The sequence below is a fragment of the Caloenas nicobarica genome, chromosome 5 (genome assembly GCF_036013445.1).
Source record: "Caloenas nicobarica isolate bCalNic1 chromosome 5, bCalNic1.hap1, whole genome shotgun sequence".
NCBI lineage: Eukaryota > Metazoa > Chordata > Aves > Columbiformes > Columbidae > Caloenas > Caloenas nicobarica.
This window is the reverse complement of record NC_088249.1, coordinates 6726040-6751022: the sequence shown is the minus strand read 5'-3', so window position 1 is coordinate 6751022 and position 24983 is coordinate 6726040. Positions and strand designations below refer to the sequence as shown.

The following is a 24983-nucleotide window of genomic DNA, read 5'->3' as shown; positions in this document are numbered from 1 at the left end:
GGCTGTTGGAGTTAATTTAGGCTATTCTGTGTGTACAGACTCCTGAAAAAAAGGGGTTCTTTTCTTCTGCCCTGAGCTTCCTATTCTCTGTTCCTCACTGGTCTTTCTAGACTGTTACCTTACTGCTCTGTATTATTTTTTCCACACAACCCACAGCCTTCATGTTTGCAACACTCTAAGCTTTTTCCTATGGATCTTACTTTCCAAACTTTCTATTATTTTCGTGACCTTCTGGGACATTCCCCATTTTGGGAGTGTTCCTCAGAAGACTGATTCTGTACAGAGTGAAATAATTCCAACCTGGTCTTACAGGACATGTGTTTCCACCCTGATACTCTGTCTTTTTAACCCCGCAGCGTTCTTCCTCATGCAGAGTCAGATGGAGGATGCTGTTTCTGGACTAGTGAGGATGCTGCTATCAAAAGCAAAATGCCCCTGTCTGCCATGCAACCGTTTCCACATAAGCAACAGTTTTAAGGTTTTATCTGTATGTATATCCTCTGAAGGAAGCCTCCTGTATCCTGCATTGTTGGTTTCCTAAGAGGAAAAAATATCTTCTTGGAGCAGATCCTTCAGGGATTCAAAGTTCCCTCGAGGAATTCGGCCCTGATCCAAAAGCGTCAGGTGCAGCTTATCCCAGCAAAGCTCAGGGCTTACAAGGGGCTGAGTCGGTCGAGGGAGGTGGAAGGATTTATGGCTTGAAGCCAAGGCAAGGCAGGCTGGAGGCTCACAGCACCATCCTATCTGCACCCATTCCTTTGGTATGTCGCGGTCACCGAGGTGTGCAGAGCGTGGTCTGGGGTTTTGGTGGTTAAACACAAACCAGAGGTATAAGAAATTGCAAAAGGGAAATGCACTTTTCAGCCACCAGGCCTGGTTATATGGGAACCTCCAATATTTTACATTATTTCTTTGAGCTCCAAACGAGTATGCTGATTCAGTCCTTTAAAAGGAAGACCCTAGAAAGCATGTCTGTCCCCCGTGGCTCACAAGGCCATGCCAATGTCACAAGTGAAAAACACGGTCAGTGCTTAGGATACTTTCGTGTCAACATTAGCAGCAGTCTACACACCTTTGATTTTGAGACACGACAGCAGATTTCAAAAATCTTAGGTCCTAGTGGGAAATGTTGCAAGTCAAGGTGCTGTTTTCCAGGGTTTGTTTCTAATGCTGCAGATGATTTTTAGAAATTGCCATGTGCCCTTCTGAAGTTTCCAGCTCGGGTCTGATGGGGCCAGTGGTGCTAAGTGGTGCCTGAGCCCATGCAGAGGGTACAACACTGGATTGCTACAAATGAAACTTGCTGGTTGCCAAACAGCAAAGGGATTTTGCACCACCTGTTAAACACTGTTTTTTTTTTTTTTTCACTTCCACCCCATCATCGAAATAAACTTATATCTAAACCTTCAGTCCATGGTAGTCTTGGTGGGCAAACCCTGTATAATTTGTGTAAAACCAAATAGGGAGGATGATCATTTCCACTCCCTGAAAGCTGACAAACAAAAAGGTTTGGATCGCTTCAGTGGGCCCTGATGAGACACAAGAACAGCATCATTTCATCTGTGCCTGAGTGCTTCAGCACAGACACAACATTGAATTGATGGCAAAAGTGTGTGGCAACAATTACTGGCATGAGAGTTGCTTTGGAAGGAAACACAAAATATTCATTTAACTCCCTCACGTACCACTGTAAGTTAATTTGGACATGCTAAATTCCCAGCACAGTTATAAATTTAAAAACAAGCACAGCCAGGGCTGTAGCTGAAGAGGACTGGGTGGCGTAAAGGTCAAAATGTGCTCCAGAATATACTGGAGTGTAGTTTAGAAAAAGATGCCTTTAAAATCTTATGCCTGCAATCTATGTCTTTCTGGAACAAAATATGGTGCTTCCAGCCTACAATATGAAGTGAGTCATAATATTGCCATTCTGCTCCTAGCACAATTGGAGCATACCTATGGTATGAAGTGGGAGAAATATTTGGCCGAGAGGAAAGCTCCAGAATTTTTTTTATGCACTGTCAAGACACGCTTAATAAATGGAGAGTATTATTTTCATATTGCGTAATTCAGACTTTCCTCATTCTAGGGTTGTTTCAGCAAAACACACCAGCATGTGTTTATCTTCAACAGGTGTTTAAGCCCAGATGTCTGTTAACGCACTTACGGGAAGGACTTTCTTAAGGCTTGGGCTTCCTGACATGCGTGGAGGCAAACATATGCTTACAACTGCACGGGGGCTGAATGAAATCTTACAAGTAGATATGGAGGGTGGGTGTTAGTGCCAGAAGGCATGTGCAATGGCCTGTGGTCTGTTGTCCTGTATTTCTGCTCCTTCCCTCAGGACAGATTTGAGTGGTCTCCAACATCCCTCGTGTGGACACGGACGTAGCCAGGCTGTGAGAAACAGCCCAAAGAGGAGTAAACAGAAAGGCTGTTTGCCCGGCTGGAAAGGCTTTGGGGCAGAGGATGAAATTCCTGTCCCAGCTGTGACAATGGGCACATTGCCTTCAGCAAACCAGATTTCAATCCATGTGTATGAACAGAGGCCGAAACAAAGAAAGAAGCAATCAGGATGTGTATGGCTGGCTGGGAAGTGTTTTAGCAAAGGAAATGGGGCTTAAACCTTGAACTCTTCCAGGTGAAAAATAAAAGAAGGAACAACTTGTGTCCACATAAGTTGGCAGGTGGGGCGACTTGCGGGTAAGCTTCGGTCCATGGCATGGATGATTTGGCCTTGATTCCTGCCTTGCAGCTGTGTGACCCTCCCAGTGCCAGCATTTCCCTCCAAATAAAATGTGAGTATTGACACAAACCTGCTTTTATATAAAACCCACGAGCTCTCATGTATTACTGCGCTTGTACTAGAGACTGTTTATGGGTTGAACTAAATTTTTACTTAATATACCCTACTCTCTGATATTAAAAATCGTTACTATTAACTGCTGTGGTGCCTGCTGCCCGCAAGGCTTTAATGATCAAGATCATCTAAAATAACAGTGGTTCGTTTTATTTTTAAGCATTCATAGTGTGCAATGAATTGTTTAGTATTAGGCAGTGTCTGCATTGTTATGCTGTGATCATATATGAAGTGTGTTTTTTGACAAAATAGCCGAGAAATCTCTCTTGCTCTTGGTAAAGTAAGCTCACAGAATCAGAGAGCTGATGAACATTTGAACCCTCCAGAGTGTGAAATAATAATGGCCAGCTGGTGCCATTTCAGTTAGGAAAGCAGTGAGCAAATGGCAAATATATGAGACTTAAATCTTGTGCATACCACACCACTGAGGACCACTAAGAAAATGGTTTGGATTGGTTTTAAGAGGATTTCAGAACAAAGCCGTTTCTCAAAATCTCTGCCCTTTCTGAATAGCAACATTCCTCTGTACACGCAGGACCTTCAGACTTTGAGTTTGGGTCCAGATTCTGGAAAATGGATGCTTTTACCACTACTGAAACACTCTGGAGAAATTAAGATGAGAAAACTGCCAGGAAATGTATGCCTATACATATCTTCAAACTCCTTTGCTTGCATTAAAATGCTAAATTGTTAGTGCTATGTTCATAATGCAGCTTGGGGTATCTGAGAAGACTCCCTGTTGTTTAACAAAGAGATTGATAAGTCAGACACTTGGCAGGATATACCTGGTCAATGATGGGTTGGCATTCAGAAAGCCAGTGCTAAAGTAACCTGGTGGATGGTTATGGAAAAAAATATATGGCTTCTTGTAATCACAGGGAAACACGGGGGACAAGCTGATTTGATCCTATGTAACATTTCATCATCACAAGCTTGCTATTCTGAGAGACCTGGGGTTGTTCAGCCTGGAGAAGGCTCTGAGGAGAACTTATTGTGACCTTTCAGTACTTAAAAGGGGTCTATAAGAAAGGGAGCAGACTTTTAGCAGGGTCTATTGCAACAGGACAAGGGGTGATAATTTTAAACCAAAAGAGGGGCAATTCGGGCTAGACATGAAGAAGAAATTTTTTGCAATGAAGGTGGTGAAACACTGTCCCAGGTTGCCCAGAGAGGTGGTGGATGCCCCATCCCTGGAGACATCCCAGGCCAGGCTGGACGGGGCTCTGAGCAACCTGAGCTGGTGCAGATGTCCCTGCTCATGGCAGGGGTGGCACTGGGGGAGCTTTGAAAGTCCTTTCCAACTCAAGCTATTCTATGATTCTACTTGCTTTGTAATTCTTCAAAAAGGTGAAGCAATAGTGACATGTCGACATCCTTTTGAACAGTCCTTCAGCTTGTGTTGGGATGTATACCTGTGCTCACTCACTTCGAAAAAGCTCTTTCCTTACTCGAGGATATGTGGGCGATGGCAAACCACAAAGTTTTTTTCTAGCAAATTTGCTTTCCTTCATAAACATTTTTCTCTTGAGTTTTCCCCACCCCTGTGCCTTCAGACATATGGATCTCTGTAGGATTACTTGTTCCTAGTTTTAGATCTTTTTTCTTTAAAGCCAGCTACATGTCTGGGAAATATACACTCTGGTGTTTCAAGAGGGCAGAGGGAGGTATTTCTAGAAATAGCAACATGACAAATAAATAGAGAGAAATTCTGGTCTTGGCTACCTTACTGTAAACTCAGCCCATAGGGTTTTTTTTTTTTTTCATAACTGAAGTTTCCCATCTGTCAATGGGAGGATATAACTCCCAGCAGACATTGAAGAGACATATGGAGCATATCCATTGCACTTCCAGTGTCAGTGATCATCACCCAGTTACCATATATTTTTGCTGAGCAAAGGGAATTTGTGGTCTTCCCTCCAAATGCGTGATTGCAAAAATCGCGACATGTCTAACATCTTCCTCTACAGCTACTACAAGTCTCTGATACCAAGACTCCTACTTAGTGCTTGGGTTTCCATAGCCAAAGGTTTAATGAGCCATTTTATAAACTAAGGGGATGGGTGCAGAGGGGTGGGATTTCTGCCATCATACAGAGAAGACCCTGGTGCCTGTAACAAGACCGTGGGCAATGGAGGAACTTTCAGCAGCTCAGGGAGATGAACAAGGGGATTTGACCATCTTGAGAATTAAAATGAGAGGAGGGGGTTTTACAAGGAACTCAAAATGCTTATTTTCAAATTGGATTTGAATGAGGTCCTCCAACCTAAGTATTCATAAGTGAGTGAGAGAGAGAGATTTTCCATCCTCTCACATCTGGCCACAGCCTGAAGTGCTCCAACGAGAGAAAAGAGTCTTCCAGCCAGCTACATTCTTTCTCCCCCAGAAACCACTCTGTTGTACAGTGCAAATGCCAAGGTCCAGGTTCCTTCTGGGCCTCGCATGTTTTCTCAACTTAGTGTTTTTATTGCCTGATCTACCCTGACTTTCTGGTTCCTGTTACTATTTTCTTGTTACTGGTGAACTCCAGCCCTTTCCAGAATTATGGTGGATTTGCCTTTCTATGAGCAGGTATATGGGAGATTTTCCAATACCGGAGTGGCCCTGCCCCATGACAAGATGGCATCTGTATTGTCCTGCTGATCAATCTCTTTTTTTCCTATATATGCTATTAAAAACGTGGAGAGGAATAAAGCTCATTTTCTAGCCCCCATAATTAACAGTGGTTGCATCTGTAAAATGGTGAGTGGCATTAGGACTGTTGTTTTTTCCTTAGCAAGAGGCATCTGTGCAAATGATTTGGAGGAAAATTTCCTGAGGTGGAAACTATAGGCACTACTCTAACTGCTTATATAAATTAATACAATAAAGAAAAAAAATTTTGAGAAAGTTTGCCCCAAACATATGGCTTCTTTGTAATCTAATAAGTCTTTCTTTGACAAAAATAAATCACACAACTATTAATATATGAACACTTCCTTACATCTCCTGCAAATATATCAGGGGAAAATTGATACTTCCTTCTTGAGAAATTACCTGTTTTGTGTCATAAACATCTTCATTCTGATTTCCTGGGAGCTTAGAAGTTTGCACAGAAATGCATTAAGGAAATTATCTGCTTCTATCACTTATTTTATTCATCTACTTGTTGGCCTTTTATTGTATGCCACGTATTCCTTCACTTCAAGGGTTTCCTGACTTAGATTTGCTTGGCCTCAGCTCTGTGAGTCTTTCAAAGCCAGATGAACCCAGCAATTCGTGTGAGTATAGCTAACCTTGAAAAGAATTGCCTGAAAATCTATTATTTCCTCAGTTTTCAGTATAAAAATGTATTTACCATGATTTCCTCATACTGAAGATCATCAGACTAAAAGCTATGTATTATGGTAATAGGCATAAATATTTACAACTAATAGAGACTACATCTAATTTTAGCTGTCCACACCCACCACACTCACTGGAAAATGAAACCTGTTGCTTACAGGTTTTGTTTCCAGCTCTTCTAAAGAAGAAAATCCATTAGGTACCATTGGTGGTGCCTTCTCATTGCCTCTGATGGCTCTGATTTTATTCTTGCCTGACGGGTCACAGCAGGAGCACATTACAAAGAGTTGGCCACATAGGAAATGTGAAATTTGGTGGTCCTCATACACCCCAAACGAACTTCCTCAGGTCAGATGTAATTCATATTAAGACAAGATTTTGAAACCTCTGTTGAGAAGCTCCTGGATAGACCTTTTTAGCTTCTTGCCAATGGAATGAATCCTTTCTATCAAATAGCAGTAGCTTAGTTTGTTAGTGTGACACATAATTGAAATGCAGTCGTACAGAGGGGGATCCTGAAAGTGACCTGGCAGTAAATGATCTCAGAAGCTGGAATATAGGGTGGATTTCAAGCTCAAACTAATTGCACGCAACCTAATTTCCCTAACCACGGTGGTGTCCTTTCTAACTTAATATGGCATGAGATCCCAGTCAGGTCCTTTACTGTAGATTTCCTCCATAACCTACAAGTATCATCACTAGAATGTGGCCACAGACACCTCCCTCAAGCCCACTGGGCATCACATCTGAAGTCCTTTTCCCAGCATCACTAACTTTGGGGACCACTAACTGGAGCAAGATTGTGTCTGACAGAGGGAAGACATACTTTGAAAACCTTTGAAAGTGCTTGAGATAACTTCCTTCTTCTGGAAATCAAACCAATATGGTCTTATTAATTAGAATTGTGGATTTATTAGACAGTAATGTGATGACAAAAATCATCAAAGGAGGAGAAAAATACCCTCTGCGGGTAGCCTGTACCACAGCTATCAAAGACACAATGAGTGACACAGTTCAAAGACTTTTCTCCTAAGCGCTTGCCTGGTCCTGCAATTAGGTTTGCCAAGGCTTGCAAGGATTGCCAACCTCTCCCCACGACTATTACAGTTCTTCATATTGAGAGAGCCCAAAACCACACCTGAGCTCAAGCCATTTGAAGCATTTTCTTTGGAAATTTTTGTCTTTGTTGCACAAACATTTCTTTTAGAGGAAGTGGGAGTAAGTCTGCCTTTGAGTAATAATGATTACAATACAATAACTGTTAAATGGATAATAACAGTAACCAACTAGAACTGGCCAGGGGGATGATAATTCAGCATTGTGACAACTTCTGAGGTTTTACAATTTGTTTTTATTTTACAATGGAATGAAAATAAAACCTTCAGATACTTTGTTTTCAATTTAGGTCTTTCTTGCTGCACTGTCAGAAATAACCCGAGGGCCCTGGACCTCAAGAATTTGTCCTTCCAGGTATTTAAAAAATGCTTCAACTTTCATGAATCAGCATTGTCTCCTGGGTGGGATAGTTCTTGAAAAATGCTCTGGCCAGAACTTCTGCTATCCCTAAAAGTTCAAAATCATGAGTCATATGCCTGAGAACATAGTTGTTACAAATCACTTGTTTTATGGTTTACGGATTGTTTCTTGACTGTCTTCTCTTAAACATACCTTTCCCCTCCATCCTCTAAGAACGTACATTTGTTTCCCACTCTCCTCCAATTCTTTTCTCCTATTTTCCTGGGCTTTTATTTTTTTTGTTTGTTTGTTTCTCATGCAGCTGCTTGGCTCTTTTGACCTTCCCTAGGTTACACGCAAGAAGCAATGCTGAGATAATGCTTTTCTGGTATGCTGTGACAGTGGTTTGCCAGGAAAGAGGTGGCTGCTGGATGGTGTCTGCAATGGATAGTGGTCACTGTGGGGTGGTCCCACCACCACCCTGCCAAGCCCTGTCTGGCTGCTTGTTGGTTTTCACTCATCTCGGATGGCATTTTCCATCAGGCAGAGCTGACATCTGTCAGGAGACAAGACCATCTGCTCTCACGCCCTAGCTGTGTGCAGTCCTTGCCAGCTCAGCAGCGCTTGAGGAAATCCGAAGAGCCACACGGTAATAATTATCGTTCAGTGCTTGTGGGGCAGCGGCTATGCATGCAATGTCTGTGGTTTGCTTTTGGACCCTGATGGCTCAGAGATGGCTCTGCAGGACCTGTATCTATTTCTGGTCAGCTCCATGCCCCATGCTGCACTCAGGCACACTTTGGAAAGACAAACCATCTTTTTCTCTAACGTTTCAGGTGAGAAGACCCTATTCTTTGAGAAAAAAAGGTGATGTGAAAAGTAAATAGCAAGAAGAGGAAATGGAGCTATTCATGGAAGGAACTGCAGAAGGAGGATACAGAACTGGAAGGACGTAATGTGATGGAAGGCACAAGGTGCTCTCTAGGCATGCTGTCTTTGTATGAACTCTCTCATGCACCTCACCATGACATTCTGTGAATGCACTCGGCCAGGGACAAGGTTTCCCTGTGTCCTCAGGAGTTTCCACCCTGTTGGGCTTAGTCTCAAAATACCATCTTCCTCGCAAAATTGTCACAAGACTTTTTTTTTTTTTAATCTCTCATGTTCATGAATTTAAATAGAGGGCAGGAGGAGAGAAACTCCATTGGGAGCACCATATGGAGACAACGCAAGTTATTCCTGTTGCACTGTTTTCTTGGCACAGATTTCCCCTGTCAAATATTACTTCAGATTGGGGACCTCATTCTGTATTCACACTCCTCCTTGCTTCTTCCTTCCTTAGAAGCATCAGGACAGACTTATGGTATTGCTATAAAGCGCTCTTTACAGGAAAATAAATAAATTGGGCACTGCACTCCAAATGATGGAAGAATGAATTATTTCACCATTTTAACAGTTTCCCAGGAGGGAGAGTAGAGGGAGAAAATACACTTAACACTCTCAAATATTAAAATAACAAGAATCACAGCAACCTCACCCTTCTGGACTTGAACCAAACTGAATGGTTTAGGTAAATCCCCAGCAGATCTCCAAATGGCAAACTCCATCAGAGAATATTTCTATGCATGGCAAGGGAAATTCTCCGTATTAATGTTATAATGAACTAGCTTAGCTAATTTGGAGTTCTTCTGTAAGGCCTGGTTTCTGGCAGATTAACTGAATATTTTTTGGAATATGAACTTCTATTTTAATGTTGAGTTTGATCTCATTTTCATGGACAGTATTCCTGGAAAATTGCTTTCTTAAAGCTGTGTTTCACATATATTTTTAATGAGAGTTGTTATTCCCTTGTGTTCCTGGAACAGGCTTAAAATATTCCGAGTAGTAACTAGAAGGCAATGAGATGAAGGGAATTGTGCTTGATTTTTGAGATTTACTGGTTAAATACACAGAACAAAGCAAAGCAGCGCTGTGAAGGTAAAGGGTCTTTCTAAGAGCTTAAATAAGAGCATGCAAATGTCCTCTTAAATTTTGTTCATGCTTTTGCTGAAAATCTTAATGGCAAGTTTTCAGAGAGCAATAATGGGATTAAACTAGATACAAGCAATTCTACAGTATCCTTTGTGCTTCATATAGCTGAAAAGGTCTCCGTGAAATTATACCTAAATGAAAATAAAAGATGCAATTACAAAACACCTCTCTAGATATTTTGTTATCTATATGTAGATAGACCATGAGCCCTCAGTGAAGTTTATGTGCCTATATGGAGCCATTTGGGAAGCAGGATCATACAACCCAACCTGTCAATAGCAGCGCTCTCATCCAAGCTTGAATAGACAACACAAAGTCCTGGGTATTACTTCCACATGCCATTTCTTGCTATATGTAGCATAAAATAGATGGTCTCAGGAGGTATTTTCAGGGCGAGTTTGTTCCAGGGCTGAGATTCCCTGGTGGAAACTCCTCATCTTCTAAATGAAAAATCAGGACACTGCATTTCTGCTGCTCATGGACAGGGTCTCAAGCAATTGGGCCCCCAAAAATTAGAAAAATATGTTGACTCAACACCTGGTTATTGGAGGAAAACATGCTGATGTAAGCTAACCCGTTCTGAAATGGAGCTGGGAAGGCTGCTCAGAAGCAGAGAGTGTCCGAGATGGGGAGGCTCTGGCTTTTGAGGACAGAACCGCTCGCAGCAGCTGGACAGCTGCCCACTCTGGAGCTGGAGCATGAGACAGTTTGTGAACTTAAAACACATTTTCCAACCTTATGGGATTTTCCCCATGGTCTGTTCTCAGCAAAGCAGCATTATTATTGTAAATAGATGCTCTTTTTGTCCCATCTCCCAGGGGATAAAAATTAATGCTATGTTTGAACATGTATGTTTTCCCACTCATTGCTGAAGCTGTTTTTTTCCTTAAAGTCTGCAGAAAGCCGAGCATTAGCAGATACTGTTAAGATCATTACTTCAAAGTTATAGCTGGATGTCTGTGCCAAAGAGCCTTTAATAAGATACGTGGCCTCTGTCCCCTCAGAATTGCAGAGGCTGGAAAGTCATTTTAGTGAGTCATCTCAGGCATCCTCCTGCACTGTGGCAGGACCTTTCTGCCCAGCCCCTCTGGACAGTCTCCTTAACTCTTTCAGATGCTGAAGTCCTGGCTCCTGTGCTCATCATTGGGACTGCTATTTCCATGATACACTTGCACACTGTCCTAAAGCAGGAGTGAGGATCCCGGTACAGCACTGTGCTGCTCTTCCTCTCCTTCTGCCAAGACATCGCCCTCCTGACTGCACTTCCCCTGCCACTGTGTCTGGGAATATTTTTACAACTGCCCTCCTCCCTCCTTTGGGACTTTTTTATTTTTTTCTCCCCAGTGCCTCTCCTGTTGGTGAACAGTTTTTCCAGCCTTCTCTTCTCCTGAGGCTGGTTGGCATGTTTCATATTTATGGATTCACTACTGTGCCAGTCCCCAAGGCAGAAAAGCAGACCTGGGCCTGCCCACCGACGGATTTGCTGGTGCACTGGACCAGCACTAAATCTGTGGAACTATGTTAGCTGAAATACCAAGCTGTCATGGTCTTTCATGCCTTGCCCTTCACTGGGATCCCAAATTCACCACTTCAGCTATGGGGACTAGCGGGGGACACCATTTCCCAGCAAGCTCCATGGGGTGCAGATTGCACTGTGTCCCCTAGGACCCTTCCAAGCTATCTTGCTTACTCTCATATGATGACTTTCCATGCCCACAGTGATATCTGTTTAAGAAGAAGGTTTTGCTCTTGGTCGTAAATCGACGAATATATATGCTACAGGACAAATACTAAGGAAAAGCCATCACCGCATAATGAAATGTGCATCCGTTTCAGCCAAAGGTGGTAGTGAGCACATGGTTGGATTGTGTCATTTGGTCCTTCCTCAGCTCACCTGGCTGTGTGCTCACTGCTGAGACATGACGGATAGTGCTTGGGATTACAGTGAGGTGTAATGATTCATTCTCAGATCTGGGAGAGCTTTCCTGTCCACTTTACATGGGAAAGTAATTGGCTGATGAATGACGCTTGAGCATTTTAGCACATGTAGAAGTCACATGTAAAGTCTAGTCTTCACATTGATCCACGGCTGCTGGTAGCATGGTCTTGGGTGAGAAACTGCTGAGTTTGAACGCAAATAATTCTTGCTTTTAATTATTAGACATCTTCTAAAATCCATTTTCTCTGATCTTATTTGGGGAAAAGAGTTGAATACCAGTTTATAAATCCAGTCTAGAATTCACGCATTCAGTGCCTCTTGGGATAAAACTTGGGGTGACAATTCATGAAGCTTTCGTTCTTCTGTAACTTATTCCCTGATTTAGCTGGAAGACCAATAGCTTGGGATACAAGAAAAATATATCTGACAGGAGACTGGCGAGTGATCACTCTTAAAAGCAGACTAGAAATATAATAATTAGGATTTTTTTTCATTTCAAAGACAAATAATAATTTGACAGATGTCATTACTGTTGAATGACTTTGTCTGAATAGAACAATTGAAGGAAATACGTTTGTTCTTCCTCATCCCTTGCCATTTCCATGATGTCATTAGGTCTGGCCATAACAAGTGGAAAGTTAGAACATAGGAAAGACACTGACTGCCGGGCAAAATATACACAGTGAAGCATGGTAGCAACAATGTGTATTACTAGTACAGACATCAAGGTATCATAGTTTATCAGGAGAACACAAAATGAGAAGGAAGGTTTAGTGCAGGTATTTTGCATTGGCTTAATCAGTAACTAAGTCATCACAACGATGGCTTAGTAAAAACACTGCCACATCCTGCAGAAGTGAAGAAGTTTGTACATGTTTAAAAATTTTAGTTGCTTAGAGTTTGCAAAGGTTTTGGTTTTCTTTTCTACATGTGGAGCATCGGCTGTTGAAAAGCATCTGCCTGTCTGTCAACATGCACCTGGTCTGGCACCACCTGTAAGTGGTTTTACCCCTGGTGTGGATGGCTGGACACATGCACTGAGTCAATTATTGATTTTAAGATAGTGGATGTGATTTCAGCTGGCTGAATATGAGCCAGCAGTGTGCCCAGGTGGCCAAAAAGGCCAACAGCATCTTGGCTTGTATCAGGAATAGTGTGGCCAGCAGGACTAGGGAAGTGATTGTGCCATGGTACTCAGTGCTGGTGAGGCCGCACTTTGTCTCCTGTGTTCAGTTTTTCATCATAAGAAGGACATTGAAATACTAGAGAGAGTGCAGAGGAGGCGACACAGCTGGTGAGGGGCCTGGAGCACAAGTGTGATGGGCAGCGGCTGAGGGAACTGGGGCTGTTTAACCTGGAGAACAGGAGGCTGAGGGGAGAGCTGATCGCTGTCTGCAACTGCCTGACAGGAGGTTGGAGCGTGGAGGGGGTTGGTCTCTTCTCCCAAGGAGCAAGTGATAGGATGAGAAGAAACGGCCTCAAGTTGCACCAGGGGAGGTTTAGATTGGATATTAGGAAAAAATTCTTCACGGAAAGGGTTGTCGGGCATTGGAACAGGCTGCCCAGGGAGTGGTGGAGTCACCATCCCTGGAGGGGTTTTAAAGGCGTTTAGACGAGGTTCTTAGGGACATGATTTAGTGCTAGAGTTAGGTTATGGTTGGACTTGATGATCCTGAGGGTCTCTTCCAACTGAAATGATTCTATGATTCTATGATTTTTAGTTCAAGCTGTAGAGATTGCCCTTCAAGGACCAGGGGCCACAGTTTCACTTTTGGTTTCCTCAGCTGATGTCACGTCCTGCAATGTTACACTGATTAGGAAGGGAGGGAAAGACTAAGGCTGACTGTCTTGGAGTACTGGAAAAGAAAAGGGTTATTTTCTCACCATTGCCACTGTTAACCTTTTTCGTGCTCCAGACAAATCCCTCCACGTCTCTTTGGAGCAGTCCATTGCTGCATAAGCAAAATTTCAAAATCTATTTGCCCATCCATATATCAGAAGAATAATTCCAAAAAGTCCCTTTCTACAGCACTGAGTACCAGAGTGCTGGATTGGGTCAAACTCACAGCCCAAGGAATCAAGTCTTCATCTCTGATGTAGCAGTGAGCAGATTTAAGATAATTTGCCATTCGTCAGACCAGATTTAGGTCTTACCCTGGCCTCTAACAGAAGGTGGTGTCAGGTCAAATTTTATTCTCTCTTGCAGAAGTCTTTTTCATTAGCTTATGGTAGCACTCAATCTCCCTGATATCTGGTCCAACCTTTCTTTTTGCAAACCTTGTTAAAATTTTGTCCTCTATAACTTCTGTACAGTGATAAGTTCCTTGGGTTAATTACATATCATGCAGAGAAATATTTAAGCCATTTGACTTTATCATATTTCCAATTCATGCCCTCAGGATTGCGCTTGACCTTAAAAAACCCCATCTTTCCACTTCTGAACCACCAATACACATTCAAACTGTCTAATTATTTGCTTAGTATTCTTTGTGTTTCCTATTGCCCTTCAAATACCACATAGATCATACAAAATAGTAGACTGAGAGGCTTAGGTGAAATTTAAGGTGGATGCTTCGCCTACTCTAACTCCTGGCACTATCGTTGATGTGCATTGCAGTTTGCTTCTTCTCTATGTCTAGTTTTTAGGCTTTAAATGCTATTCATGGTGCAGTGTTGTCCCCTGCTGTGCTCGACGCACAAGAACATCCATTGACTGCTGATACTCGATGAAGAAATCAGTTCTCCGCAAGGGGCTGCAGCAGCTTCTGGGTGATCAGCAAGATGCAGGTGAGGATGGGAGAGATTGATGCAGGGCTCTTTTGTGCCTCTTTGTAGCATAAAGATTTTGTACATGTAAAATCAAACTAGGAATGGCAACAGTACCAAGAGAAGCTGTATAACTGAGCAAGAGGCAAAGGTAAGAAGCAGCTCAGGTGCTGTAGGCTCCTCCCCAGCCACAGCTGCCTCTCAGTAGAGCCAGGGGACAGTGGGGACTTTGTCACCACAGCTCTCAGGCACTGCTGCAGAAGCAAGCCACCCTGCGTGAATAGGATCACAGAGCATGCACACACCTCTGTCTCCATCGGCTTCATGTGGACTGTGCACCCGCAGGACAATACAGGGGTGTGTGTGAGGAAGAGAGATATGAGTGATAGTCATCTCGAGTCTTCACATACCATAGAACACCTGCAGAAGAAAAAGGTCTGAACATGCTTGGGGGTGTTTATGGTGTCTGTTTCATCTGAACGTGGAATAACCACAGTGATTCAGCCAGAAAGCACCTTTTTGGTATAAAGGCTGTTTAGGCTTCCTGGATGTGAAAAAGCACGACGATCACTAGATGTCTTCTGGCTTATGTGACACGGGAACACAGAATTAAACCTTTCATAGGGAGTTTAAGAATTAAGTGGTTCTGTAAAATTTATCTTCAAAAAAGCCAGCCATGAAAATCTTTGAATTGCACCGGTAGATTTCTGTTGTCTCATACCTTGAAGGTTTTATTGAGATTCTCGGTTTATTTTGGATGACACCAGAAAAATTGGCAGAGAAGTCCTTTTAGCTCCTGAGAGGCAAAATGAACATATCTATTCTGTGGCTGCTAGTCTAAAGAGTCAGATCTTAAAGGAGTCAATGCTTTCTTGTCTTGAGGATAAAGTTCAAATCTGTACAATCAAAATTGGATGAACATTAAAAGGAAAAAAAAACCCAACAACTTGCAAACATCCATGCAAATAAACATCACAGCTCTCTTTCAGTGCTATTTATAGCTCTTTCAGTTTAATGACCCCAAACATTTCATGAAGCATTTCTCTAATGTGCTACCCAGAATGTTTATGGGAGACAACTGTCTCAAGAATGTGAGAGTGTGAAGACTCCCACGGCAGCACCCATGCAGAATTTGCAGATTTCCTTGGGCAGTCTCTTCCTGTCTAACCAAGTTTCAACAGGGGGGAAAAAGTGATGGTATGAGGTTTAAGCCATGGCATACACACGATGGCAAGTAGAGATGGTTCAAAATCAGTGTGCATTAGCAATCAGTTAAAAACAACTGGCACAGAAAGTGTGGACAGATGTGCTTTTGTGCCTGTAGTGGGAGAAATTTGGGATGTTACAGCTCCCATCTAGTTTCTAGCATGTCTTGGCTGGTGGTTCCTCCTCCAAGGGGAGAGGCTACAAGGTAAAGCTGCTCGGTGCACGGCCTGTTGATGGTGTCAAGGTGGTCCCAGTCTCCCTTGGGTGCTCCTGCCTGCCCCAGGACTGACAGCGGCCACCCATGATGGGTGACAGCCTACTTCCAACTGCTCTCTTTCATGGAAGGACATGAGGAACAGGGATATGAGTCAGTGCTGTGGTATATGGGCAGGATATAAAAGATTTGTGGCTTTGCACAGGTACAAGGTGACTGCTCTGGGTAAGAAGAGTAGTGCTGTTTCTATGCTAATAAAAATGCCAGAGCAGAAGACTCTTCCTTCCCACATGGCTTGCCTGGCCAGCAAGACTGGGATCATTGCTCTGCAAGACCAGTGAGTGCCGCAGCTCACTTCAGTGCAAAATCAGACAGATTAGATTAAACCAACACTAAAGAACAAAAAATGTGCCTCCTAACAGTGATTAACAGCTGCCTTCTTCTATATTGCTTTTAATTTACAGAGCTTTACTCATGGTTGAACTATTCTGTATGCTGTTCATTAGCTGATCACATGCCACTGCTAATTTTTTTCAAATGGATTCACTATTTATAAATGTTCACCAGTTTGTGCCGACACATGAGAGGAGGGAGGGACATAATTACGCCATCTACATCATGTCTTTAGTGCAGATGCTTTTCAGATCTCCTTTGGAGGGACTGACCTCTCTCGTTTATCAAAGATGCAACTTCGGCTCCCAAAGCTATGACATTCATCTATGAACCAGGCAGTTTAAGACTCACCATCCTCTTCTTCTTAGACTTCAACCGTATAAGTCCATTCACCTTTGTTTACACAGTGGGCCAAGTTAATTTCTTTGCATTGGTACCACTCCTCAATCATTGAGGTTTTTAGAACAGTATAGAATAGAATAGTTCCAGCTGGACGGGACATACAATGACCATCTAGTCCGAGTGCCTGACCACTTCAGGGCTGACCAAAAGTCAAAGCAACTTATTAAGGGCATTGTCCAAATGCCTCTTAAACACTGACAGGCTTGGAGCATCAACCACCTTTCTAAGAAGCCTGAATAGAAATTTTAGGGTGAATAAATTTCATGCTAAAAATTGCTGGGTTTTTAGGGTTCATGAACATCAAATGGGATGCTCAATGGCTATCTAAATAACAAATGACACACATCTGCCTTCTGCATTTCATAGAGCAAGCCAGTTAATTTTGGTACTAATAAAGCAACTTTGCTAGTAGTTTAATTGATTTTTTTTTTGTCGGTGCAACCTCAGCCCTAATTAAACATTATAAGCTCACATAGCTAGACACAATACAAGTCACCCTGGCTGAGAGACCTTTGTTCACGGAAAATAAGCATTAGATGTTCAAAAGACGGAATGGAACCAGTGCGCTTAAGCATCTACTCACTATCCAAACAGTCTCTATTGTTACAGTTTTTACCAGTAATATCCTGTTTGTCACTGAGGTAGCACTTTGGTTTGCCTGCCCTAGAAATAGCAATTTACCTTGTGGCTAAACCCTTTCAGTGCAGGACCTGGAAATACACCAAAAGTGAGGAAACCTACCTGGGTCTCCGGACTTCAGCAAACCCTTTTCAAAATGCCTTGAGAAATAAGAGATTTGTAAACGGCCACACATCCAACAAAACAAACTCTTTTCATATACAAGTAAAAAATTTCTGTGTGGCATTGTCTCTGACCCTACGTTACATCCATCACATCCCAGCCCTGGCAACAGGCCCTGAAAAACCTCGTTTTTGTGGACTGTGGGTGAATTCTGTGGCAGAATATTACTAGTGGAGAGCTAATAACTAGTTTAGACTTCCCTACAGGGCAGCTGCATACATGGGGAAACACCAACAGCCTTTTGTCCCAGGCATCGCCATATCCGAGTTGTAAATGCTGTGTGAGATACCTGCAGGAAGCTTGTTCCTTCCTAGGGTGAAATCCATGTATTGCCTTTGATTTCTTAGAGACAGGTTGGGCCCAAATTTTATAAAGTGGATTCAAGCCCTTTCATATGAAAGGCACTGAATAAGTACCGTATATTAATAATAATGTTGGAGCTCAGCCCTTTGGAGTGGTGGTTACTTCTTCTGGGCCACCCTTGTCACTCTGTTCACCTGTGCCATGAAATCCTGCCCAGGGAAGGAACTAAAAAGACAGAATGCAGCAGGGTAAGTAAATGTGGCTGGTGCTGCGGGGCCATGAACAGTTAACGCCTTGGCCACGGCTGTGGTGCATCTGGAGCTTTTCCCAACACTGGGCTGGATAGTATCATTGTCTCCCTGAGTCGCTGGAGTCGTGGCAGTGAGAAACTGCTCTGAGATCACCACTGGAATCCTTGTTTATTAACGCTTCCCCCCCTTCCTACGTTTTCCATTAGAAAGAAAGAAATTGGTAAATGCCCTGGGACTCACAACCAGGTTGTGACCTGGTGAGGCAAGAGGAAGCACTTGCTAACACACTGCTGTGGGTAATAAGGCCTGGGTGAAAAACCTTCAATGGAAAGCACAGCTTTGCAAAAATCTGCAGCAAATAATTGCTTTTGAGCATTTCCAGCACAGAAGAACTGAATCAAATGGTTTCAGCTCGTTTGGGAAAGTTGAAACAGTTGGTTTTGGCACAGCAAGGGCAGGGGCAGAAAAAACAAGTTCCCTGGGGTAAATTCAAGTGGGATTTTCCAGACCCTCAACATCCTGCAGGATCTGTCTGCGTGCGAAGCCTCCCTGAGTATCATAGTGGTACCACCACGCCTGTGGTCCTGCTGTGCCACCTCTCCTCTTGACCATGGGCTGCCATGCAGATAGATGTGGAAGGGGCTGTTGTCACAGAATGTCCTAAAGCCTGTGAGCCCAGGGGTAAGGTTGCTCAAAGTGATCTCTTTTCTGTGTCAATCCCCATGATATTTTAAATAAGTTTATGTTATACTTCATGTTGTGTAATATGTTCATGTTATATGAGCTGGTTTTTTTTCCAGCAATCTGCTTCCAGAAGTCATTCCCACTGCTCCTGTGTGCAGTTTTGTAGTGAAATTGGTTTTATAAATCATGAGATTTCTCAAAAATCTGAAATTCCATTTTTGATCAATGCTAGTTTTGACCACTGCCGCTGGACAGGGTTTGTCTCAGAACAGCATGTGGATATGAAAAGCTATTTTTTCCCTTATCTTTCTGGACTTTCTCGTTGAAAACATTCCTGGTTTACATTTATGTGCTGTGATAGTTAAGAAGACAAATAAGAATAGCTGGAGTTATTTTAGAGGTCTAAATCTTCAAACCATGAAAATGTAGCTTGATTTAAAAGTGCTTTTACCTGGTACCCTAAGGAAATAAGGATCACACAAGGATTCTTCATCTTCCTTCTCCCAGTCCTCCTCTCCCTCAGTAACTTCTGAGCCCACTGGCAATTTCTACCCCTTCCGACAGAGAGGAAACAAAATCAAAGCAAGTCCCTGCGAGTCACCGGGGCAGGGAAGAGAAACGCGGCGTGGTGTCCCGACCAAGTGCCAGCCTGGCTGGCATCAGCACCTACGTGTGCCCACATGCTCACACCAAATACTCCAGCCCACGGGTTGATGTGTTTATGCTCTGGTATCTGCTGTCATATGGCTTTTTCTGTAAACAGAGGTATTTGCAGGGCATGGGAGAGGGAGAGAAGGGTGGTGGGTGCTGGGACCCGCGTGTTGCTGGGGAGCGAGGCTGTAAGGGACAAGCAGATCTCGGCTTATCATGGGAAAGGGGTTGCTGTTGCAACATAAGACATAAATTCACGCAGCGAGGCTTCCTTAAGATTTTTGGTTCATAGAAACACATATAAGAACAAATATTGTATGCTGTAAATATCTTGTCAGGGTAAAGTTGTGGGTTTTTTTTTTGTCTAAAGCGGTCATTTAATCTGTCTGGTGGGAAGAGTGGAGAAAAGAGAGTGTTGCTTGCATTAGAAGTGACACTGCCCACTCTTGTGGAGGAAAAGGTCTTCACATTTCCATGGATCAGATTCTGCAATTACACAGCTTTCTTGTTTGGCCAGTTCATCTGCTAAACCTGACACAAAGCCAGAATGAAAACAGACATTTTCCCATTACAGAATACCAAATCTATGATAAGCCACGCCATGAAAATTCAGTTTTTAAGGAGGTGGGGAGAGAATGAAGGAAACTCCAACTGCTGCTGCAGGATAAGCAATGAGTTTTCCAGTGCTTCTAGAACCTGTTTTTCAGGGATCTCATAAACAATAACAGCCATAAGCCAAAGGAGCAGGCAGAGAAAAAACCCAGCAGAATCTGGGACAGGAAAATTTAAGGAGAAGTTTGAGCAAGAGTTTTAGCCTATCACCCCATCTGTGTTACAACTTTGGGCACAGCTGGGTAGAGTAAGTAATCGCTACAAAAAGAGGCCTGTGAATATTATACTTAATCTGTGGGTCTGTTTTGCACAAGGACAGAGTGAACATCCCTAATAATCTTCATTATATTTGTATTTTTTTCTTATACTACAAGTTCCCTCGCTATAAAGCATTCAAACCAGTCACCACTTCTGCTTTCTGTACCATCAAGTTATAGCATTGAATTCTATTTATAGACCAGCAACAAATGTCTCTTAAAGGAGAGTTATATTCTGATAGCACTGAAAGAGAATATGCTGGTTTTCTCAAAGATTACTCCTTAAATAGGATATAAATATTGTAATTTACACATCATTTGCCATGGAGCACAAGATCACTGATAACATATTTTTATGTGTGTGTGTATATATACAGTCTTCATCATAACTGCAGCCTGCAAAGTTCAGAACTTCAGAATTTCAAAAACAAATGAAGTAGTTGAATATAACCCAATGGAAGCTGAATTATATTTGTTGTCCTGAAAATCCAGTGGATTTAATTGCGTCCCTAATGCTGCTTATTCGCCAAAACCACAATAAAAATCAGAAGCAAACAAATAAGTTCTCTGAATAAATCCTGCATTGCCCCAATTGTATGAGCTGCCATCTAAGCTGCCTGGCTACCATCCAGGCCTGAATCACGTTCCCGGACAAGAAGTAACCCGTGAATCCCCTTTGAAACGTCCTCTCCTTGATCTCCCTTTACCTCCCACCTGGGTCTCCTGCAGCTCCCAATTAAATTCCTTTTAAAGCACTTTCTTACCTGCATAGTGGTCAAACACTGTGGGCACGTACTCCTCTGGGAAGGCGTCATTGGCGTAACTCATCAGCAAACAGGTTTTCCCGACGGCACCGTCCCCAACCACCACACATTTTAACATCTTCTTCGTGTTATTGCTGCTCCCGTCAGTGCAGTTGTCATCTTCTTCCTTGCAGTTCATTCTTGCTGCTGCCGCTGCTGCTCTTGCTGCTCCCAGGACTTCCAAGTGCACATGAAGGAAAAATGAAGTGCGATTGTATTGACTTTTCCTGAGTTTGGAGGTGGGGGGGGGGGGGTGGTGCAGCAAATCTCAAACTCAGGAAATCATACTAATGTTTCCAGGCTGTCACAGCCGCTTCTAACAATTGCCAGATCAGTCAAGAGGATCATCGAGGTGAATAAATTAAATATACAGAGAGGAATATAATAAAAAAGCGCGATCTGTCCTTTCTTGTTCGTTGAGTCAGGAAATCCTCATCCTGTCCTGGAGTTCTCAGTATTTATTGCGACTTAAAAAATATCAGCAGCCTGTGGCTTTGATTCGCGTCTCCCTTCCTCCAGCCTGGCTGCAGGAATCAGGGATTCCTGTTAAATCCACTCCATTTTCCATTTCATTTCTAACATGGAGGAGAGCCTGGAGGTTTTTAATGGAGTTTTTCCTTTCTTTCTCCAGCTTGCTGTGTGTCAGGAAATCATGGGTTTCCTGCTGAATTCCATATTAGGATCAGTGGGCTTGTGAAGGGCTGCAAACAATGGGAGCTCTGTGTGTATTTGTACTTTGGAGGAACTCTGCCAGGACATGGAGAAAGAAAAACACTAGAGGTCTCTCTGCAGAATGAAGTTTTTAGGCTTCTTGCTCCATCCTGCGCTGGGGCTGCCGACACCGAGACCGGCGAGGAGGATTTGGGGGAGACTGTGAAAGAGATGGGTGTTGGACCTGCATGGCCAGGGAGGCTGCGAGCTGTGTCCGTGTGTCAGGGTAGTCTGTCGTTCCCAGGCACGATCTCCTCTGATCTCGGGATCAGTATTTTCTTACATTTGGGAGGGGAAGGTGGGAGGTGGAAATGCAGACCGGAGCTGTAGTGGAGATTAATGTCAAGTTTCTCTGTGTCTATAGCTCTTCAAAGCACTTTGTTGGAAATAATAAATAAAGAATTGATTTTTTAATAATTTGGATTTTTTTTCAATTCAAGCATTTCCACTCTCTTGCATTTCCTCCCATCCACCCAAAAAATGAAAAAGAGGGATTCCCCCCTGCTTTACTGTAAATATGTAAACATAGACAGAGACAGAGAGAGAAAAAAAAAGATTAATTAAGAGTTAAAGGAATTAAAAAATGGAAAAAAAAATAAAACCACTGCATAGCAGTTAGTGGAAAAACAGCTTTGAACTGTATGATTCCTGCCTTCTCATCAGTTTTGTTCTGGTGTTTCACGTTCCTCCTAAGTCTTTCAATTTGAATATGTAACAGTTTATATGCACATGAAGGGCCAAACTCCCTGCTCCTTCCACAGGAAAGGTTTTGCGATTTCCAGCAGAAGTGAGCCAGACATTAACAAAAACCCCAGCAGCTCAGCCCAGCACATCCTGCTGGCTGCACTTCCCTTCCACGAGAAGGGGGGAAACAACCGAGGAAGCACGTTGGTGCTAAATGCATCCCCCACCTCCCTCGTGGCTGGCTGGAAAGAAATTCCCCAAAGCACACGCAGGTTCAAGGTGATGCACACCTGGGAGTGTAAAGATCAAGACAACCTTAAAAATGAACTTTTAGCCCCAAACTGTGTGAATAAAGACAAACTCAACCTTATTAATGAACTTCCTTAGCCCCAAACTGCATGTCCTTCGATGTTTGCAGTGTAGGGGCTCAGCAGACCCATTTGCAGTCTCGCCTGGACAGGCTAAGCCCCATGTGTGTCAGAGCTCTTCAGGGATCTAGATGTACATTGAATCAGCTCTCTACACCTCCCCAGGAGGTGGTAAATGGATAAAACATGTAAACAAGGTTGAACAAGGTTTTTCTGTTTACCTGGAGAGCCCCAGGGCTCCATTTGCCATCTCTTATCAGGAGTCTTGGTCATTCAGTAATTTATGCACCATCTTCATCTTCTTCATGTCCTCCTCCCTGTTGACAACAGGGATTTCAGTAGGCAGTGTTAGGTCCAGCATCACACCTGCTGTCACAGGGCATCACTGAAGGGTTTCACCAGTTTGGAGTTCAGGGAGCATCCTCTTAGCTTCAAAACTATAGCCCAAGGCTGAGGTTTATCCGAGAAAACTTGTGAGCTCTGGGTATCTAAACCACCATTCTCCAAGCATGCACTCTGCTGATCTTTTCCACCATTAGCAGCATAGCTGGGTCATCCTGGTGGGCATCAAGTGTTACAGGGTTTTGTTCTTTAAGCTTCTTTCTTGTTGCATTGGGCCAAACTCCAACCTCGTGCCTCTCTTTGGTTGTTACATAGCTGAGTAGGTGCGCTGATACCCCTTATGCCTTTGCTTAGCAACCTAGTGATCTTGTTGCCAAATATATAAGTGCATGCTATTGCAAGGTAACAAAAGAGGATGAGGAAGCAAAAAAAAAAGTCAATAATTCATGGTTCGGTTCCCCATTGCATCTATCAGACAAAAGCAACAGCTATCTCACTTCCCATTTTACACAGGCATAATCTACCTGCAAGCTTTTTCAACAAGACATACCACAGTTAAGGCAAGCCTTAATGCTAGTTAGGCCGGATTTAGGCCTACAACAAAATCCCCATGGCTCATGCCTCCATGCTCAGCAGCACTGTGTCACTTTGGCCATAAAACCGGGCAAGTCTCAGCAGGACTGTGTCCATTGCAGGTTTTTTTGCAACAGTTTAACCAATGAAATTCCCTTGCCATATCTCTTGAGGCTTTAAGATACTTTATTCTCCTTTCAGCCTACTTTTTTTTTAAAGTGTTTCAAATTTCAAGAGTCTTTCAAAATTACTTAAAGAGTTTAGCTTTTGTGATGCTCACACTACCAAGAAGCTGAACCAGAGGGTCTTTGCAAATCCTTCCAGTTCTAAGCTCTGATGTGTGGGAAGATTTGTGGGGAATCAATTTTAGTTAAGATGCATCAATACAATTACTTACATCCCTTAGCATGCACAATGGCAGTGCAGCTATGCTGTGAGAGCCTATCTAAAGGGTTGCCTGGAAGATAACAAAAGGGTAAGTTTATCTTGAAGGTGAGGAAAGCTGACATCTTTCCTGTACAACTCAAATTCGGTGCTACATTTTTTGCTTTACTTATATAGATTATATATACAGCTTTAAAGGAGTTATAGCAAAAGTTGTAAAATAAGACCTGTATCTGGACTAAAAACATGTTTTATTCAATCTCATTACTTAAAGTTGGTTTGGCATCATTCAGATCACCTGGACCAAAACATCTTAAAAGCTGGTTTAATTGCAACAAAGTATAATCACCCTTCTGCTACTCCAACTTGCAAAGTTGGCCTTGAATCTGCTGTGTGAATTAACAGCCAGCCCTGTCATCTGGCAGCCTAACGAAGTTTGAGACAATCCTGTTAGGTTTTACAAAAGATTTCTTAACCTGCAAATTGCAAGTGGCAATACTTTAGGTTAAGCTGACCTTTCTGCAGTTGCTGTGCAAGTCTCAGCTCCCCTAAGACTCCTTCTACACAATGGAGCTGCCTATGAGCCCCAGCGTGGAAATCCCAGGGTTATCGGTGATGATTAACAAAGCTCAGAAGGTCTGGTGATTTAATCTGGATCCAGGGCTTTTTTGCTTTTTCACTAATCAGGTTAGAAATGGTCAGATTTGCTCACAAGATCTCAGCCTTTCCCATCTCACAAATCCGATAAGAGCAGGCTGGTTCCAAGCCATGAAATTTGGAAAGAGGTGCCTGAAGTAAAAAAGTAAATCCAACTAGTCTGAATGGTTGTAAAACTCCTTTAAATGCAGGTGATTCTCCAGTATCTAACCCAGTTTATTTCATACTTATTTTACAAGCTTCTAGCCAAGACTGCCATGTCAAGAAGGGAGGCTAAAAGAACCACGACAGACACAGGCAGGTGCTATTAGCACTGTG

General features: G+C 42.9%; 1 protein-coding gene across 1 annotated transcript in view; it reads right to left on the bottom strand.

Moving 5' to 3' along the window:
- Positions 1 to 21577, bottom strand: part of RHOJ (ras homolog family member J) — a 56238-nt gene extending 34661 nt beyond the window's left edge. Inside the window, exon 1 of the mRNA XM_065635303.1 lies at positions 20908 to 21577. Within this exon, the coding sequence (XP_065491375.1) occupies positions 20908 to 21085 (178 nt within the window). The 5' untranslated portion in view covers positions 21086 to 21577. The remainder of the gene's footprint in view (positions 1 to 20907) is intronic.
- Between the last annotated feature and the right edge of the window lie 3406 nt (positions 21578 to 24983).